This window comes from Myotis yumanensis, unplaced genomic scaffold (genome assembly GCF_028538775.1).
Source record: "Myotis yumanensis isolate MYYU_CA2020_CCGP unplaced genomic scaffold, mMyoYum1.0.hap1 SCAF_18, whole genome shotgun sequence".
NCBI lineage: Eukaryota > Metazoa > Chordata > Mammalia > Chiroptera > Vespertilionidae > Myotis > Myotis yumanensis.
The window spans coordinates 7,887,302-7,906,606 of NW_027223769.1; the positions used below are offsets into that span (position 1 = coordinate 7,887,302).

The 19,305-nt window shown below is 53.6% G+C and overlaps 2 protein-coding genes across 7 annotated transcripts; both read right to left on the reverse strand.

Annotated features, from left to right (window-relative positions):
* Window positions 1-284: 284 nt before the first annotated feature.
* Window positions 285-9,369, reverse strand: APLP1 (amyloid beta precursor like protein 1). 6 transcript variants are annotated; one of them, XM_070397979.1, is made up of 16 exons: window positions 9,133-9,369; window positions 8,143-8,286; window positions 7,124-7,256; window positions 6,807-6,919; window positions 6,462-6,595; window positions 6,167-6,351; window positions 5,603-5,733; window positions 5,151-5,240; window positions 4,157-4,315; window positions 3,950-4,078; window positions 3,030-3,129; window positions 2,163-2,270; window positions 1,626-1,687; window positions 1,331-1,393; window positions 834-977; window positions 285-720 (listed from the first exon to the last, which is right to left on the reverse strand). In XM_070397979.1, the coding sequence occupies exons 1-16, from the start codon at window positions 9,277-9,279 to the stop codon at window positions 622-624; spliced, it is 1,941 nt and encodes a 646-aa protein (XP_070254080.1). In that variant the 5' UTR covers window positions 9,280-9,369; the 3' UTR covers window positions 285-621. The 6 variants fall into 6 exon arrangements, with proteins under 6 accessions (XP_070254080.1, XP_070254079.1, XP_070254081.1 ...); XM_070397978.1 differs by having other exon boundaries at window positions 1,626-1,696; window positions 9,133-9,366; XM_070397980.1 differs by having other exon boundaries at window positions 1,626-1,696; window positions 5,151-5,225; window positions 9,133-9,364.
* Window positions 9,370-11,109: 1,740 nt separating this feature from the next.
* On the reverse strand, window positions 11,110-18,957 carry KIRREL2 (kirre like nephrin family adhesion molecule 2). Its single transcript, XM_070397999.1, has 15 exons — window positions 18,906-18,957; window positions 18,518-18,667; window positions 17,600-17,749; window positions 17,276-17,436; window positions 16,490-16,640; window positions 16,118-16,223; window positions 15,851-15,999; window positions 15,084-15,211; window positions 14,861-14,993; window positions 14,500-14,600; window positions 14,129-14,348; window positions 13,615-13,719; window positions 13,078-13,181; window positions 12,742-12,807; window positions 11,110-11,522 (listed from the first exon to the last, which is right to left on the reverse strand). The coding sequence occupies exons 1-15, from the start codon at window positions 18,955-18,957 to the stop codon at window positions 11,187-11,189; spliced, it is 2,112 nt and encodes a 703-aa protein (XP_070254100.1). The 3' UTR covers window positions 11,110-11,186.
* Window positions 18,958-19,305: the final 348 nt, after the last annotated feature.

The window sequence follows — 19,305 nt, forward strand, 5'->3', positions numbered from 1 at the left end:
ACTTGGAAATGAGAAGAATGGTTTAAGATTCCCAGGCCCTCATCAGGCTCTAAGGTTGGAGGCTGTGTGTGTGTGATTGTGTATGAGAGAGAGTAGGAGGCAGGGGATACTTGTCAGAGACCCGCCTCCAGCGGTCACCCTGGGACCCAGCCCATTCAGCACCCAGGAAAGCTCCAGGGTGGGCACAAAGAGCTAGGCCCAGATTTAAAGATCCCTGGGTAGGGATTCACAACAGTGTCCAGAGCTATGATTACTCACTGATTCCCCCACAGAGATGCAGGATGGCCTGGTGGGGAAGAGAACTTTATTGGGATGCTAGTGGGCAATACGTGGGAGGGTGAACTCCAGGGACCAAGCTGGTGGTCACCTTAAAGAACAATAAATTAATTTACAAAATAAATTAAGGTGAGGAGGTTCTAAGCAGAGAGGCAGCTAGGAATAGCTGGGGATTTCTTAGGAATGGCATTAGTAATAGGAAAGGGGAAATAAGAATTTCCATCCCCCTCACGAGGGTATGAAATTAACTTTTTCAAAACCCTTTCTCCTGTCTGGGAGTTAGGGTTTTGGGGCTCCAGGAAGAGGAAAGGTCTGGGTTCAGCCAAAGGGATGAAGGGGGCTGGTTCAGGGTCGTTCCTCCAGAAAGCGGTAAGTGGGGTTCTCATAGCCATGATGCTGCAGTTCCCGCAGCTGCTGCTCCTCCAGGGTCAGCATGGGGTCCACCTGCAGCAGGGCAGGAGAGGGAGAGTGGGGCATTGGGACGTGACCTGATCTTACAGCCCCTCCATGCCCAAGCTCTGGAACTTCTCCCCATACCACGTCTTTATGTCTCTCACCTCCACCACTCCATGGCTGATAGCCCCGTAGGGCTTCTTCCTGCGCAAGAGCAGCATGGAGAGGACGATCAGGGAGCCCCCACCCGCTCCCATGATCAGCAAACCAGACACGGCCTCTCGAGACACTCCTGTCCCGGCTGGTGCCTGTAGGAAAGGAGATGGGGCGGGGCTCATCTTTGAGGCTCACCAGAGGCCAGTGTGGCTTTGGAAGTCACAGCCTAGCTCAGCCGTGGGCAAACTACGGCCCGCGGGCTGGATCCGGCCCGTTTGAAATGAATAAAACTAAAAAAAAAAAAAAAGACCGTACCCTTTCATGTAATGATGTTTACTTTGAATTTATATTAGTTCACACAAACACTCCATCCATGCTTTTGTTCCGGCCTCCGGTCCAGTTTAAGAACCCACTGTGGCCCTCGAGTCAAAAAGTTTGCCCACCCCTGGTAGCCACTGGCCTCTGACCTTTCCCCCCTAGGTACCCAAAATATTCCTCCTCTTACCAGCTCATCTCTCTGAATCTCCGATGAGTGGGAAGGAAAACCCCTTGGAACAGACACATTCACCTGGGGGAGCAGGAGGTGTTAGGGACCCAGGCATATAGGCCCCAGCCTCCTCTTCCCCTAGTGCCAGAGAGGGCATCTCCCAGCCTTCTACTTCCCTAGAATCCCAAGTCCGTGTCCTCAATTACCTCTTCCCTTAGTTAAGGAATCCAACCCCCTGCTCCCTCCTCCTTCAGACCTTTGAGTCTAGGCCCCACCCCCAGGCCTCCCTCAGGAGCCCATAGGGGTAACTTACCTTCCGTTCATACTGTTCCAGGGGGGACAACTTCTCTTTCCCAGGGGGTGCAGCATCTTGTTCTGTGGACCCTACCCCCCAAGTTCTAGCTCATTCCTGAGAGTCCAGAGTAGTGCTGCCCCCCCCCCCCCACCCTGAGGAGGGGTTCAGAGGGGTACCGGACTCCACCACGGGAGGTTTGGGGTTCCTAATATATGGACCCTTTTCCATTTTGGGCTCAGAGACTTAGTGGGATCTGGTGGCTGTGGTCTACTCTGTGAGATACCTTTTGGAAGGGCCATGGGGATGTCTGTTGGCAGCCAGAGGAGGCAGGGGGGACAGTGAAGAGAGGGAGAGCTTCACTGAAGAAAGGATGGAGAAATACCCTCCCAGGGTCCAAGGCAGGAGGATCAAAGATTCTACAGAACCTTAGACATTCCTCCCCATTCTCTCCCTCTCACTGTGGTAGCTGAGACAACCCCAGACTTGGGAGATTAGAAATTAGGTTGAGGGCCTGTCTCCCAAAGTCTGAGGTTATCTATAGTTGGGTTATCTCACCATCATTGGAATCCAGAGGCTGCAGCCCACCCTTGTCCTCACTGCTATTCCCGAGGACAGGGATTTCCAATTCACTGGGACTCAGGTGTTCAGAGTGGAGGAATTCCTCTGAGGGGAACATATAAAAAGGTGGTTGAGGTTGTGAGCATAGGGACATCACACACACACACACACACACACCATATACAAAGTGATTGGGGGTTGCCATAAGTGTGACCTGGGAAAGAGGGGAGCTGGTAGGAGGCAACCCTGGCAGGGAGGATAGAGGCTGAAGGTGCAACGGGCTTAAAGAGCAGGAAAATTACCGTTAGATGTGGGACTGCAAAGGAAGTCACAATAGATCTGGGGGCTGTGATAAGTCACACTGTCTGGTATTCCTGTTCTTGTGTAGGCTCTTCCCCTTGGATCAGGACTGGGGTTGTAACTTGCTTTAACCAACAGAATGTGGGCCCATGTCTTAGAAGACCTGGCAGCTTCCACTTTCATGTTTGGGAGCCTGAACCACCATTAGGAAGTCCAGGCACCATGTGTACAGACAACACGGAGGGTCTCTCTGGAGAAGAGAGGCTTTGAGCCTACATGGAGAGGTAGAGAGGCCCAGTTGTGCCAAAGTTCCAGCCCCTAGCTGATCTGCTAGCTGAATGTAGCTACATGCTTGACTACTAACAAGAAGCACCCAGTAGAACCCAGACCAGACGGCAGAATCATGAACAAAAAAGATGGTTAATTTAAGTTCTGGTGTTTATTACACAGGGATAACTAAAGTGTGTGTGTGTGTGTGTGTGTGTGTGTGTGTGTGTCAAAGATTGGGGGTCAGGATCTGCCCTTAGAGATCTGGAATGGGAAGCAGGGGTCATATGTACTCACGGATCTGGGGCCGCAGCTCCTGAGCCAGATGGGGGTTCCTATCAAGCAGCCCCAGGCTCTGATTCATCCTTTCCTCAATTACTTGAAGGTGGGTCTGCACCTGTGGGGGAGTGAATATGAAGGATGAACTGAGAAATGTGAGCTAGAAATGGGGAAACTGAGGTAGGGTGAAGGAAAAGCAATAGAATTCAAGGGAAAAGTAGTACATACAATATACAGAAGTAGCGTACAAGGGCCAGGAATGGGCCATAAGAAGAAGGAATTGAAGGAGGAGAAGCAGAATACAAAGAAAATGAAAAGATGTATAGAAGACAGGAAGTGAGAGGCTTGGAAAAAGAACTAAGGTGGAAGGGAAAGGAGTAATTGCTAGGAAAAGTGGGGCACAGGAGACAATGGTAAGTATAGGAAACAAGGAATGTGGTATAGAAGATAGGAAATGGAGGCAAGTGGGTTGGAGGGGCAGAAAGTAGGATCTGAGAAATAGAAAGTGAGGTTTGAGGGAGGTGCAGAAAAGGAAGTAGCATTGGAGTATCATATGGAAATGATGTGGTTCAAGGGCAAGTCTTGGAGTTCAAGAGCAGGAAGAGAACATCCAAGAAACAGAACTTAGGATCTGAAGGCACAGAACAGGGGTTCCAGGGAAAACAAGTAGGGTTAGGGAGAAAGAAGAATAGAAGGACAAGAACAGGGTTCAAGGCACAGGAAGGGGATTCTGGGAAAGGAAGAGGAAATCCAAGGGACAAGAAGGGTGTCAAAGATACAGGATCCAAGGGACCGGAAAAGGTTCCAAGGCACAAAAGAGGGGTTCCAGGATAGAAGGTGGCCCAAGAGACAGAAAGAGGGCCTGAGGGACAAGAAAAAGCCTGAGGTATGGGTCTCAGGGATAGCAGGGTATTAGAGAGTGAGAAGAATCTGAGCACCTGGAAGCTCATCTGCTGGGCCTTCTCAGGCTCCACGGCAGCCACATGCTGGTAGTGTCGCAGTGTGTGCCTTTGCTCCTTCTGCTCGGCACGCAGATAGCGCCGCAGGGCCAGCAGGACACGCTCTGGCTGTGGAAGGGATGAAGGCTGCCTAGGCCTGCCCCAGCCCTTTCCATCCTCTGCCCTCTGCCCCCACAGCTCCCACACCTGAGGCGGATCTCCCTGCAGTGCTGCCAGGAAACCTTCCAAGGCAGCCCGGCGTTGGTCGTTGATTAGGGCGATGACTCGGGTGGCATGGGTCTCCACCAGGCGCTGTCGCTCACCAGACACCTGTTCCTCCAGGGTCTGCAGAATGGACTGAAAGTGCTATCAAAGGGGTGGACACAAGATCAGCAGAGGTAAATATGGGTGAAAGCCTAGGTCAGTGGCATTCTGGAAAGGCAGGGCTATAGGGCCAAGCAGGGTGGGTGCAGTGGATCTAGGTCTGGGCAGAGTCAACCTGGGGTTGGGACTAGATCACAGGACACTGACTGGAAAGGGTGGGGATATAGGGTAGGACTAGGCCTACTGGGAGCCAAGCTGGAGGTGTAAACTACTGGGAATGAACAATCTAGGAACAGAGTTGGCCTATGTTAAGATCAAAGGGAGCAAGTATTTTAATAAAGGTAGAGCTCTAGGCCTGGGTAGGGCAAACTAAAGACAGACTGTGCCTAAATGAGACTAAGGTGGGTAAGGGAGCAAGAGTCAAGGAATAGAGCTAACCTGAGTGGGGACTATAGGAAGTAGGTCTGTACCAAGGTGAAGTTGGAAGAGGTGGGATGGAGAACATGAGGCTGGCCTACTGAGGAGGGATTGAGTAAAAATGAGATTAGAGGGGTAGGACCAAAGTCAGGGGGCATGGCCTAACAGGGACAGGAATGCATCAAAGAGGCTGAGAGGATCTGCTGGACCTGAGGGGTCAGCATGGGAGAGGACTCCAGAGCCAGTCCTCAGAGATAAGACAGGTTAAAACAGGGCAAAACATGGCAAATCAGAGAAGAACAATGTCAGGCCCAACATAGGCCAAGAGGGGCGGAGCTAAATGTAGGGGTGGGGCAAAGAGAGGCTGATATAAGCAGGAAGGGGTGGAACTGGATGAGGCTGGTGGGACAAGGCCTAAGCCAGGCTGAGACTGGATGTGCCCCACTGGAAGTTGTCCTACCTCATTTAGGGCCTGTCTGTCAGCTTTAGGCAGATTCTTGGACTGGTTGTCCGCCATGGCCCATTCACGCATCACCTGGGAGCAGGGGAACTTCAGGATTATATAATCCACCCTGCTCCACCCAGTGAGTTCCCCAATCCTTCTTCAAGACTTTGGAGGCTCTAGATAGATCCCTTAAGTCCCATTGGTTCTTGGGTTCCCAACAGAGAAGACTCAGAAGAAATTTAAGGTGGAAGAGTACCATCCCCCAGAGTTTCCTTAGAATCTGTTGGCATCTCAATGGGATTCTATGGGTTAGGGATCCCTGGTCATTTTAGGGGTGGCACTGAGGACTAGGAATTGACAGGGGCATGGGGAGCTTTTGGAAATAGTCCCAACTTGTCCTCAAGAAATTTCCTTATATTTATGAAGCTCTATGTTATGGGTGATCCAGGGACCCCCACTATCATTACCTCATTAATCTGGCGCATCCTTCGCTCCTCCAGGTCCATCTTGGCCCGTAGGAAACCCTCGTGCTCACTGATCTCTCCAGGCATGCCAAAGTACACATCCACACCATCTGTGGGCCTCGGGGTGGAAGTCACTGTAATGCCAGGAATCAGATGGTCAGCCTGAACCCCATCTCCAGATCACCTTTTCTACCCAGAGAACTACATTTCCTAGAGTGCACTGGAAACCACCATGTGTCCACTTTAGCCATAGCTTCTGCCTAGCATCATGGGAAATGTAGTTCAGAACTAGGCAACAGTTCTGAACGTTCTTGCAAAGTTTAGGAATCCATTACACCATCCTCTAACCCAAAATAACCCTTAGATTTACCAATGGCTCCTTCACTTCCGGGTACCTCCAACCACCCTTTACATTCTTCACAGGCCAGGCCTTCCACCTCTACTTTATCCAAAACTGCTCTCATCCCTTCCATTCCTTCCAAGCAGACCCCTCTCCTATTGGTCCCTCCCAAAGATGTTCCTACACCAAGACTCCCCAAATCAGCCTCCCTTCAGAAATGGCCTCACCTTTGCTGACCCCTGCAGGAAGATGGGAGCTTGAAGGTGGGACTCTTTCCTCCTCTTCTTCCTCTTCAGCCTGTAGGGGCTCCACAAAGTAATCGTCTACTGGCTGTAGGAAGGATTCCTCCTCTTTCTCATCCTCATCCCCCTCTATTCTGCTCCCCGGGGGCCAGGACCTGGTGGAGGAGTCGCTGAGGGAGCAGAAGACACAAGGCAATAAGAACCTGGGTCCAGGCCCCAGGCTTCCAACTCCTGCCTCAAGAAGCCTTGGGATGGGCAGGGAAGATTCCCTCTCACTCACCCAACTTCTGTCCTAGATGGGTCAGGGGTCACTGGAGGGGGGCAGCACACATACTCCACACCTCGGAACCGATCCATGCCACAGGGCAAAAGCATGCCCGAGCCATGCAGGATGAGGCCCTGGGAGCTGCAAGCCTGTAGGAAGAGTGGGTCCAGATACCAGGATTGTGGGGTAGGAGAGGGTAAACGAGGGGGGCCTGGATGCCTGAGTGATGGAGGCTGATGGGGCTGGGAGCCTGAATTACTGGTTCTGTCCTGATGGGAAGAGGGGGCAGAGGCCCAGACTCTTGGGTTCTGCAGGAGGGGGGTGTTCTGGGTGTGAGGATGAATGTGCCAGGGTCCTGACCTCCTGTGCTTCCTGATGCCTCTGGGTTGAACTCTCACACTGGTCCATGCGCTCCTGATGCAAGAACCGGCAGCCTTCGGGCACCAGCAGGGCCTCACTCACGAATTCACCCGCTGGGGAATAGGGGCACCAGAGTGAGATCCTCTCATAGCCACTAGCCTTACCCCCCTCAGAATCCAGGTTTATTATCCTCAGAGGCTTCTCTACCCCCCTCAGGACTCAAGCATCTAGTTCTCTAATATGACCCTTGAGACCAGGGCCCAGGATCTCCCCCTCAGACTCCCACCTCCATTTCCCTCCCCCAGCCTATGACTCACGCAGGCAGCGGAAAGGCACAACCTGGTGGTGAGGGTGGGTACAGCGGCCACCCTGGGCACCTCCGCACCAGCGCTCCATGGGGATGGCCTGCGCCGCCTGTTCCACACGTGCAATCTGCAGCTCCGGGTACATCTGTGGGCACCGGGTGGGGCAATCAACCCACTGTTAGAACCCAACCAGTCACGCTTCTCTTCTGGCCATGTCCCTTTTCAAGACTCCAGTGTTAATAAGGCATTCTTCTCCTTAGGCCCTGCTTCTTCATAAAATCCGTCTTAGATATCTAAGTCCCGTAGGCCCATTGGCCACGCCCCTAGTAACTCCCCCTTACCCCTCCCTCTCTCTTCCCCGCACCCCGCTATCCTTAGGCCTCTCCCCTTTACCTGGCCAGTTCCTTTTCAAAGGTCTCTCCATATAGCCACAAACTCAATTTTTCTACGCCCACCTCTCTTCTGGTCACATTGCCGCCTTTCCCCAATCAGGTTAATCTCTCCGTAGATTCCACCAACCTTTAAGCCTCGCTCTTTCCCCGTTAGACTTCTCAGTGTCCCTTCTCTTTGTAATAGCCCTAACTTTTCATAGCCACGCCTACTAGCTTTCCACTTTTTAATTGGGCTCCACCCCTTTTCCTATCTTCTAGGTCTCTAGGGACTTTTTGTCAGACTACCCTCTCCTTTGGCCACGCCTCCCTATACACCTGCTCTTTAAGGAGCCCACCACTTCACTGGGTCACCTTCCTTAGCCGGACTTTGCACGGTTCTCCTCTTTCCTGACCTAGTTTCTCTCTTTTCTTTTTTGTTTTGTGACCTTTTCTTAAAAACAGGTCCCGCCCTATCTAACTTCGCCTCTGGCCACGCCCCCTGGCTGCCTAGCCTTCTTAGATCCCTGGTCTCCTGGCCTTAGGAGTCTGGCTGGGAAACAAACAAACAAACAAACAAACAACAACAACAAAAACCCACACCAGTCTGGCTAGACCGCGCCCCTCGCTGGCCGCCTTCGCCCCTCGCGGCGGCGCGCCCACCTGTCGGCAGTACTCCAGCGCGCGCTGCGGGTCCCGGAGACAGCGCCGCGACAGCTGTGCGTCTGGTTCCCAGCGGCCCGTGCGCAGGTCCCGATGAAGGGCTGGGCGCCCGCATAGTCCAGCCACCTGAGCGGACCCCCGGGCCTGGGTGTGTGGGCGAAGGGGTCAGTGAGGGCCGGGGGACGTCGGCACGCTGGTCCCTGGGTCCTTTGCTTTCTAGGACTCAGATGTTTAGACCCCAGAACCAGCCCCTTCACCAAGCACCGAGCACCCGCCTCGGTAGAGGTACCGTTTCCCGGGATACAGTTACTACTGGGCGGGGCGCCCCAGCTCTCCTGTTGCTATGGCGACCCGGGTCCCCCAGGATTCTCGCGCCTTGGAGGTGGCTGAGTCAAACTCACGCCCACCCCGGCGCAGCCGCACTAGAGACGGAAGGGGTTAAACCTGAATCGCTGGGGAGGAGGTCAGAACCCAGACGTTCTGGCCCCTCCTCCCTCCATCCCTAGCTCAGGCTCCTATTCTTGGGTGCAAAGATGAAGACAAGGCCTGGCTTCAGACGCTGCAGGCCTGGACACCAACCTTTGAGGGCTGGAGAGCGGTGGCTGGAGGCCTAAACTCCTGGGTCCTGGGAGGGCCCAGAGGATGAAAAGGGACCCAGATTCTTGGATCTAAGTGCCTTATTGCTTGGTGGGTCATATGTTCAGGTGGGCAGGGGCTGGGGCTGAGTCACTTAGGTCGAGAGGATCTGAGGGGCTGGATTTCTGGGACCAGGAGCTCTGGGAAAGTCAGTTCCTATGCTGGGGGCGGGGGTTGGCTGGGACGACACAAGACGGGAGGCTGGGGCCTGGACTCCTGGGTTCGTGAATGCCTAGCGCCATTAGGGGACCCGGGGGGGTCCACCTGGCTGGAAAGACTGCACTTTCCGCCCTGGACACGTCCGCGTCGGGTCGAGGCCGGGTCTCGCCCCTTCCCCCACCCCCCAGTCCTCACCTCCGCCGCGCCGGGGCTCCCACCGGCCAGGCTCCCGACGGCGAGCTGCGCGCGCAGAAGCAGCAGCAATAGTGGCAGCAACAGCGGCAGCGGCGGCGGGGCCCGGCGGCGGCCCAGACCGAGAATGGCGGGGCTTATGTGCCCCATGTCTGGGCTCTCACGCCCTCACGTCCCCAGCTCTCCCGCCCAGCCCGGCCCGGCCCGGCCCCAGCGGTGACAGGAGCTCCCAGCGCCACAGCCACCTCCTCCCGCCGCCCCTTGGCTGCGCCGGCGCCTCCAGCCCCGCCCCACGCCGGCCCCGCCTTCCTGGCCAGGACAATAGCGTGCCCGCTCTGCGCAGGCAGGAGCAGCTCCCCAACGCCACGTGGGAGCCTGCGTCAAGCCCCCACCCCCTTAAGATTCCAGGTGTTCCACCCCATGCCAGGATCTAGCCGGAGGTCTGGGTCATGGGCTCTGGGTTATGGATTTTGTGTCCTTCTTCGGACTCAGACACTCACAAATCAGCTTCCTTCTCTTCCAGGAATTATCAGCATGGAAGACAACACCCACCTCCTCACCCTGCTCCCAACCCCAACCAAATTTCTTCTCTTGAGTTGCCAGAATGTAGTCCTCCAAAATTTCCCCAATCAAGAACACAGCAGTTGCCACCCGGTCCTCTTCTTCCTCAGATTCAGGAGTCTGGGCCCCAGGAACCTTTCCTATCAGAACCAGAGACCAAGCCCCCAGCCCTTTCCCCCTAAGACCCAAGAGTCCCAGGCCTTCTGCTCTGCTTCCCAAGGCTCTCAGCTGTATGGAACTTTAATTCCTTGCTCAAGGATCCATGACACGAAGTTCCCAGGCCCCCTTTTAAAAGATGACACAAGTCAGGTACTCAGCACCTCAGGACAATCTTTGCTCTAAGGACCAGGGAATTTCTAATTCCCCACCTCTAGCCTCTCCCTCTCAGCCTCCCCTTCAGGGCTTACTGCTTTGTCTCTTGCAATGACAGTGTAGAATCCTGTCCTCCCCAAGCCCAGTGGAGTAGGCTTGTCATGTATGTGCATCTGTGCATGTATGTTTGTGTAGATGTATATTAAAAGAGCCCAAAGCATTAAGCGGGTAGCAAGGGGCTTAGGTGTGGCTCCTGGTTTTGCTCCTAGAGTCACTTCAGAGCCTAGGGTAGAGGAAGGGCCTTAATGCCAAGAGAATCCTAAAGACAAATTTTAATTTTTTAAATTAAACATATATCTTCTCATCCCCAGATCCCACCCCCACCCCCTCCAGTGACAATCTCAGCCTGTCCTCACTCCTTGGACCCAATTCTTCCAGGCCTTTAAGGAAGGTGGAAGGGATCAAGATGGTGGCTATCTTGGGTTCCCAAGGAGTGAACTGCCATCTTGGCTTCACTTCCGTTGGCCAAGCAAAGTGTGCCTCACGGAGAGCCAGGACAGGACCTGGTCAGGCCTCCATCTTTTTTTTAATATATCTTTATTGATTTCAGAGAGGAAGGGAGAGGGAGAGATAGAAACATTAATAATGAGAGAGAATCACGGATAGGCTGCCTCCTGCACATCCCCTACTGGGGATCAAGCCTGCAACCCGGGCATGTGCCCTTGACCGAAACTGAACCTGGGACCCTTTAGTCTTCAGACTGACACTCTATCCACTGAGCCAAACCAGCTAGGGCTCCATCTTAATCTCCCTATGTTATCTTTCTTCTCAATGCAAGTGGTCATCTTGAAATATCTTCCTTCAGCGTCTGGAAACAACTTCTACATCTGCCTCTAACTCCCATCACCCCATCTCTATTCCTCTGTGAAGGGACCATTTGACATCTTGAATCTCTTTTATACAGGGGAATAGGTGGACATAGTGGCCATCTTGCTCCCACTTAGGGCATCCCCTTTGGCCGAGCAAATTGTCCATCAATAACCTAGGCAATAGTGATGATCTATCACTCTCCTCAATGTTTAGTTTTGGAGGAGTAGGTTCGCTAACTTGTTCTGGTTCTTTAGAAATCAGGACAATCTGTTATGGCAAGTTGAAGATCCCAGCACTTTTGAGTTGGAGAGATGCTACACATGCGTTTGGAGACGAGAGTGGCTGGGTGTGGGGAAGGAAGCATATGGGAAGGGGGGAGTCCTGGGGTCCATATCTGGGGGTCCAAAGGATGTGGGTTTGATGTAGCTGGTAAAAGCTCGAGGATGGGGTGTGGTGAGATAACCTGCCTGGGCTCTATACAGTTTGCAGGGGGGAGGCATGCCTAGGTGTGAGTTGAAGTCATAGAAAGGAGGGGTACCCAGAGGTCCAAGGGCGGGAGAGGGTGGCAGGAAGAGGCCATCTCCAGGGGTTTTGCCAAGGCTCAGGCTCACACTGACTCCTTGGACCTTGTAGTAACCGTTGGTTGGGTCCTGAGGAGAAATTTGAGATTTGTGAGTATGTGAAGGTATAGGGGAGTGAGGACCACTGATGGAGATTGAGTCAGACCTAGTGAGAGGCAAAAAATAGAAAGAGCAGCAGGCAGAGACAGAGAGACAGATGTATAGACTGGGAGGAAGACAAAGTAAGACAAACACAGTGACAAGAGAGGAAGGAACAGAAAGAGATGGGCAGAAAGAGACAGAGACAGAAGGATATAGGCCTGCTGAGGGATGGTGGTGTGGAAGGAGGTGCAGAGGGAGCAAGAGAGAGAGATTGAGACCAAGATATCTATTCACACATCTGCCCAACAGCCCCATGGCTTTGATTTTATGTCATGCCCTGTGCAGCTGCTGGATAGACCTGGCCCTGTCCTCATGGAGATACTAGGTCAAAGGAGAAGTGACAGATAACCAGACAGAGCCCAAAGGAGTCAGCACTGTTCTGGGGGAAGTAAGGCAGAGTGGCTGGGACTGTGATGATGGGACTTTATGGAGAAGCACAGGCAAAATGATTGGGGTTGTGATGGGGGAACCTTCAGCACAGAGATCAGGCTGTGATGGAGAAGCCCAGATCAGAGTGGTCCTGGCTGTGAGAGGCGAAACATGGACAGAATGATCAGAGCTAGGAGGGGAGGAGGGAAGGAAGGAAAGAAGGAAGGAAGGAAGGAAGGAAGGAAGGAAGGAAGGAAGGAAGGAAGGAAGGAAGGAAAGGTTTTGTAGAACCAGAAATGTATGAATTGAGACTAGAGGAATTGAAGGAGAGAATTAGGTAGGTATGGGAAGGAAGTTAGGAGGGGTTTAGGCCAAGAGAATAGCGGAATGGCATTTGCCAGGTACAGAGGAGAAAGAAAAGGGACCCTAAAGGTGGGGCAAGTCTGGGGAGATGTGAGGCAAGTGTGGGACCTGGTAAGTGAAAGGGGCCTAGGGAGGCAACCAAGGTGAGGCAACCAGGAGGCCTGAAACATGAGTATGATAGGGAAAGCACAGACAGAGGGAACCCTGATCTGGAGCTAGGACACATATGTGGGCAGAGATAGCAGATAGCAAACGGAGAATGTGGAGGTGGGTGAGACAGCCCAGGAGGCATGAGAAAGAGGACAGAGGGGGCTAGATCCCTGCTCTGTGGGCAACAGAATAAAAAAGGAAGGGACAGAAGTAGTGAAATCGTTGGAGACACAGAAAAGGGAGTCCTTTCCCTTCCAACATTCACCTTAGTCTCCAGAGCCCCCTCTTCATCCAGAACCAGGTCACTGCTGTCCATGTGCATGATGGGGCCCTGGAGTAGGGTGCTTAGTGAGAGGGAGTGGCCACAGGATCCTCCTACCTGAGCCGGGGTCTAGACTCTAGGCTCAGGAAAACAAAGGGCCCTGGGGACATATTGAATCTAGGGAATAACTTGGTCAGGGGCATATTTGAATCTGGGGGACATTTGGATCTGGGGTCAATGTTGGGACTAGGGACCAATTTGAGTTTAGGGGCCCAGTTAGGACTAGGTTACAATTTGGGTCTAGAGGTACAATTAGGTCTGGGGACCCTGGCTTCCTACCTGGTCCTCACTGCTGCCTGTCTCCTCTTCCTCCGGGCCCCGCAAACTGGAACCATGGCTGCTGCCTGGAATGCGAACCCGGTTCTTTTGCTTGCAGAAAGAGGCTGAGGCCAAGGACAGTGGGTGAGGGTGGGAGGATGGAGGCAGAGATAAGCAGTGGGGTAGGGTCACAGTTTGTGGAGACCAATGAGCAGGAAGAGAGAGGACTGGGAAGATTAGGTTAGAAGGTTAGAAACCACTGAGAGCCCTGGTCTGGGAGGGCAAGTAGTAATTGACCTTGAGGAAGTGGAGTTAGGGCTTCAGGAAGGAACCAGGGCCTGAAGGCGAACCAATTTCCACCAGGGGCTAGAGAGGCAGCACTGGGGCCAGGTCCCAAGGCCAGGCTTTTAGGATTCTGTATTTGAGGACCTGTCAGTGAGCAGGGCAAGTGTGTGTGTGTGTGTGTGTGTGTGTGTGTGTTTGGCAAGGCGGGGGGGGGGGGGGGGGGGAGGGGGAGGGGAGGGGTTGAGGGGGTTGGAGTAGAGCTCCGGTACTAACCCTTGCCTTGGCACCAGCAGCAGAGGGCCACCCCAGTGATGACTATAATGAGAGTCGTGGCCAAGGAGGCCACCCCAGCCACAATCCGCATAGTAGGCAGCACATCTGCAAGGAGAAGAGGGGTGGTCTGAGGAGGAACTGGGGAACAGGACTAGGGCTTGGGTTGGGGTCTCTGGGTTCAAAAGTTGCCAGATTTGGAGATACCCAAGATTTATAATACCCTGGGGTTAAGGGCTTATGAAATTGGGGTTTCACAAGTAAACTCCCTGGCTTTAGGGAGTCTTAGAATTTGAGGGATTTTAACTTTGGAGATTCCCATTTTGGGGGCACCAGAATATGAGGGGTGTCTCCATTTAGGATTCTGTATTTGAGGTAATTTATTTTGGGGGTGTCTCAGGATTCAAAGGACTTATAGTTTTGAGGCTCTCAAGGTTTAGGGGTCTTTGCATTTGGAGGTCCTCGGTTTGTGAATTGTCGCCTTTGGGGGTTGGGGTCTTCAGGCTTCAGGTCTCACCTCTACGGCCCAGGCTGATCCAGGTATCTCCCTCACCCAACCGGTTACGAGCACTGCAGTTGAAGCCCCGGCTAAAGTCAGACTCCTGGGTTCCCGAAATGTGTAGCACAGAAATCAGGCCTGGACCCTGTCCAACTCGGCCCTCCGGGGCTGGGAACGTCTCCACCAGGAACCGACCCCGGGAACCCTTCTCCAGGAAGCCCTCATCCCAAGACCAGACCTTGGGACACAAAAGGAGATCAGAGGAGACTGGGGAGGAGGGAGGGAAACAGCCAGGGTGTTGGGAGAGTCAGAGGTAGTCATGCAGTTGTGGGAGTCTGGCTGGGTGGGTCATAGCTCAGTGGGTCATGAAAGCAAGGACATTTCCTTACCACGGCTTCTGGGGCGGGGGAGGCGAAGACTAGACACTGGAGGCGGGCGGGGCCCCTCAGAAAGGCAGTCGATGAATGCAGGGCGGTCACTACTGGGGGAGCTTGTTTGGAGATTGTGGTTCAATCAGAGGAGAGGCCCCACCCTCCCAACCAAAGTCTGTTTCGGTAAGGCCAGGCCAGGCACTCCAACCCCAGCCAACCAGGCCACGCCCCTCAACAAACTCCAAGCCCCGCGGAGACTCGCCTTCACCACATCCCACTGGGACCCCAGGCCCGCCTCTATCGAGCTTTCACTCTGGAGGCCACACCCACTTCGTCCGCTCTGCCCATCCCAGTCCTTTAGGAAGCACCGTTTTCTCACCGTTCACAGTCAGCCTAGCCTCTGCAGCGCCGCCCCCCAGGCCGGAGAGCCCTGCCTCGGCCCTGCACACATAGTCGCCTGCATCCTCTGGCCCCACCGAGGGAAGACGCAGCGTGGGCCCGTAGCCCAGCACCTGGGGTATGAAGGGGCATCAGGGGCAGAACCTTGGGAGGAAGCTCCGTCCACTGCCTGCCAGCAGCACTAGCCCCAGACACGGCCTTACCTGTGCACCCCCATGGCGGGTCCAGGTCACCCGTGGGAGCGGGTTCCCGTGCCAGGCACAGCTAAAGTAAGCTTCTTCCCCCTGGTCTACAGACATAGGCTCCGGCTTTGCCTGTAGAATCGGCCCGACTAGAGGAAAGATAAGGTCACATGACCGGGAGGGCTGCAACTTCTGACCTGGGGTCAGCCACTCAGATTTGGCAACCTGGCCAGCCCTGCGTGGTTCAGTGTTTGAGCGTCGACCTACGGACTAGGAGGTCACAGTTCGATTCCAGGTCAGAGCACGTGCCCAGGCTGTGGGCTCGATCCCAGTGGGGGGCATGCAGGAGGCAGCCAATTGATGATTATCTCTCATCATTAATGGTTCTATCTTTCTCTCTCTCTCTCCCTCTCCCTTCCTCTCTGAAGTCAATTAAAATATATTTAAAGAAAAAAAGAATTATTATTAAGAGAAGAAAGAAAGAAAGAAAGAAAGGAAGGAAGAAAGGAAGAAAGAAAGGAAAAAGAAAGAAATGGCAACCTCAAGGGCGCAAGTATAGGCCCCTGGTCCACAACCCTGGTTACATGCCTTGACCTGCCCTGCCCCTGCCCCTGCTCCAATTTGGCACTGACCCAGCACAGTCAAACTCTGCCTACATTTTATGTCCCCCCCACCCACCTTCCACAGCCCATCGCAGCCATGCCCCACTCAATCCTCCACCCCCCGCCCCACCTGCCCATTTCAGCAGGCCCCACTTTGCCCACATCCATGGTCCTGCCCTGGCTCACACTGTACATCCAGTGCAGTGCTGCGGTTGGCACTACCCACGGCGTTGCTGACTTCGCAGGACACTGGCGCAGTTAGGAATGAGGCGTCGGCCACCACTTCCAACAATGGTCCTCGGGCCCCCAGCACTGGGGAGCCCCCTTTTGCCCACCTGTGGAGGTAGTGGGATTGTTAGTATTGTCTCTGCTCCCCAGGCTCACCTACTCATGTCCCAGCTCCACCCCTTTCCAAGCTAGTGCTTTGGGCTTGGGAGAGGTGATCATCCTCACCGATAGCCCGTCACAGGAGGCTGGGCCCTGGCCTGGCATAGGAAAGTGACCTTCTCTCCCTCCTGCACAGTCTGTGGTTCTGCAGACAGAGTCACCACTGGGGAGTCTGTGGAGGTGGGCCAATAGTCAGCAATGGTCAAGGACCTCCATTGATGACCTAGGAGTCCAACTCCCAACCCCTCCACCCCAGTGGTGTGGATCTCCAGTTCCCTCTTCCCTTTGAGCTAGGAGTCCAGGCAGGCCTCCAGTTCCGTATTCCCTCAGGAACTACAGATCCACAGCTCCCTCCTTCCTCATACCCTGGAGTCCAGGTCCCAGGCCCCTATTTCACCAAGGACTCCAGGCTCAGGGACCAGCGTCCAATGCACTTACACTGCAGGCTCAGTGTGATAGCTGTGTCCTTTCCCGCAGGCAGGGCCTGGCTTCGGGCCCGGCAGACCAAGGTGGCTCCATCATCATGGCTGGAAGGGGTAAAGGATAAGATGCTCTCCACGGACTCGATGGTCCCTTTCTTCAGCAGGGTCTGGAGGTTATGAATAATAATAATGATTTTATCTACCCCTAATACAGTGCTTAGTATGTGTCAGGCTCTCTTCTAAGCTCTTAGAAGAAGTATTGCTTTATTTAATCCTCACAATTACCCCATGACAGTGATGGCGAACCTTTTGAGCTCGGCATGTCAGCATTTTGAAAAACCCTAACTTTGGTGTCGTGTCACATATAGAAATTTTTTGATATTTGCAACCATAGTAAAACAAAGATTTATATTTTTGATATTTATTTTACATATTTAAATGCCATTTAACAAAGAAAAATCAACCAAAAAAATGAGTTCACGTGTCACCTCTGACACGCGTGTCATAGGTTCGCTATCACTGCCCTATGAGGTACATACTACTATTATCCTCATTGTACAGATAAGAAAACTGAGGGACAGAAGAGGTTAAGTTAGTTACTTACTCAAGATCAATCAACTAAGAAGTGACTGAGCCAGGTAGTCCAGACCTAGAGTCCTCACCCTTAATCATACACCAAGGGTCCCAACCCTTTAACCCCTGCCCTCCCATGCCCTTTTCTTCTCTGGATGAGCCTGTAGTCTTAGTGAACACCCACATTTCCCTGAATAAACAAGGGCTGGCACAGAGACTTGCATCTGACCTGATAGGAGGTAGCCCCATCCAGCTGGACCTCATCTCGAAACCACAGCAGCTCAGGGGTAGGGCGGGCATCCCCACGGCTCCGACAGGTCAGATTTGCAGGAACCCCAGCAACCAGAGACACAGAGGGGCTGCCCAGCACCTGAGGGGCTTCTGGGGGCACTGTGGATGGATCTGGGGTCAGAGCTGGATTCTGGGCCCAAAGACCCTGATCTTCCCAGCTCTATTTGACCACTCCTCTGTGCTCCCTGGACTCTGATACTCCCAGCTAGGACTGGCTATCCCTCTGGGCACCCCTGGGGAGATGAGTGGGCTGGACCCTCACCCAGCACATGCAACTGGGCTGGTCGAGAGCGGAGGCCTGCCTGTGTAGCCTGACACTCATATGCCGCTTGATCCTCTAGTTCCACAGGCCTAATGTGAAGGTCGTGCTGGCCTCTGGCTGCATCCCCTGATATCCAGTACCTGGACCACCCTGGAATCAAGGAAGAGGCAGTCACACCACTGTTCTGAGTTCCTGTTCCCATCCCAAAAGTGGGTGCTGAGCTAGGGAGACACTAACCCTCTCCCAGTCCAGAGTCACTTCAAACTTGGGGGTGATAAATTCAGAGAGAAAAAAGTCAGAAAACAATTGCCATAAAAGGCAGATTAGATGCTACCCCTGGGGTAAAGAGGGAGGGAGTTATGATAGGGGGAAGGGATAAGAAGGGCTCTGGACCTGAGTAATGGTTACGTGAGTGTCTACTTTATAGTTACTTGGCAAATCTTCTACTTATGTTTTATATGCTTTTCTGTATTTATGTAATATTTTACAATAAAAATTAAAATCTCTAAACCCCATGGATCATCCCCAAAGTATAAACTGAAAGTTCAAGACAGCCCTGGCTGGCGTGGTTAGAGTGTCAGACCGAAAGGTCACAGGTTCAACTCCTGGTCACGGGCATGTACCTGGGTTGCAGGTTTGATCCCCCACCCAAGCAGGGGACCATTCCAAAGACGACCAATTGATGTTTCTCTCTCTCTCCCCCTCTCTGTCTCCCTTCCACTTTCTAAAAATCAATGAAAAAGTATCCTCAGGTGACTATCAACAACAACAAAATTTTTTAGGACACCCAAATGTTTACCTGAGCCCATTAATTTCCCAAACTTGAAAATGTCAAAATAGATCCTTCAGTTACAGCCTAAGCCCAGCATCTCCTGGAGCTGATGCCATCCCCTCCCTGAGCACTGAGAACAGCCTCACCTGGCAGGTCCCTCTCACCCCCTAGAGCCAGCCCATCCTTAGTCCACTGGACCACTCCCGAGTATGTGCCCAGGGCACAGGGCAGCCGGGCCTCGTCCCCTAGCAGGACCATCAGGTCCTCCGGCTGTTGCAGGAAGTGGGGTGACAGGCCTAGGAGAATGGAGAAGAAGGGAGCAGAGCTGAGTATAGCATGTTCAGAGTTCTCTCATTCAGAACCCGGGAGTTCAGTCCCCAAACCCCTCTTCCCGCAGACCCAGAAGCCAGGCTCCCAGACTTCTGTTCCCTCAGATCCAGGAGTCTCAGCCCTCAGCCCCATTCACTCCAGTAAAAGCGGGAGCTGGCAGGCAACCCTCCCCATATTTACCGCCTCCCCCGCCCTTCGAGGTACCTGCACGCGCTCTGAGGCAGAATAAGAGGACGAGGAGGGCGGGGACCAGCATACTGAGTGTGTGTCCCCCAAGATGCAGCAGACTTGCAGTAGCACTGCCTTCCTTGCCAACTGCTTCCTGGACAGCACACCTCCCACCACTCAAGCCTGGAACCTTCTTGGAGCCCGACTCTTCATTCACCCCAGGCGAGGCGCGCCCTTGTCCCTGGCCTGGAGTTTCCCAAATCTGCTCAGCCGCTGGCTCCGACGCTCTGAAACGCAGGCGAATCCCGCTCGCTGCATCTCTGAGACCCCGGCTGGGTCTGATCTCATTCGCCTAGGCACCGGCGCGCCCCGCCCTCTTTCCATTAAGAAACTCCGCGACCAAAAGACGGAGGAGTAGGGCTTTCCTCTTGGGCGG

What these genes read in the sequence shown, in the direction of transcription:
- APLP1 (XM_070397978.1), bottom strand. Translation starts at nt 9,279, where the DNA reads ATGGGGCACATAAGCCCCGCCATTCTCGGTCTGGGCCGCCGCCGGGCC. An exon ending in CGCTGGAGTACTGCCGACAG is followed by an intron (nt 7,257 to 8,142) that starts GTGGGCGCGCCG and finishes CGGTGCCCACAG; the next exon opens with ATGTACCCGGAGCTGCAGAT. An exon ending in CCCAGCAGATGAGCTTCCAG is followed by an intron (nt 3,130 to 3,949) that starts GTGCTCAGATTC and finishes ACTCCCCCACAG; the next exon opens with GTGCAGACCCACCTTCAAGT.
- KIRREL2 (XM_070397999.1), bottom strand. Translation starts at nt 18,957, where the DNA reads ATGCTGGTCCCCGCCCTCCTCGTCCTCTTATTCTGCCTCAGAGCGCGT. An exon ending in GGGTGAGAGGGACCTGCCAG is followed by an intron (nt 17,750 to 18,517) that starts GTGAGGCTGTTC and finishes CCTTGATTCCAG; the next exon opens with GGTGGTCCAGGTACTGGATA. An exon ending in CCCCCGCCCCAGAAGCCGTG is followed by an intron (nt 14,349 to 14,499) that starts GTAAGGAAATGT and finishes TTGTGTCCCAAG; the next exon opens with GTCTGGTCTTGGGATGAGGG.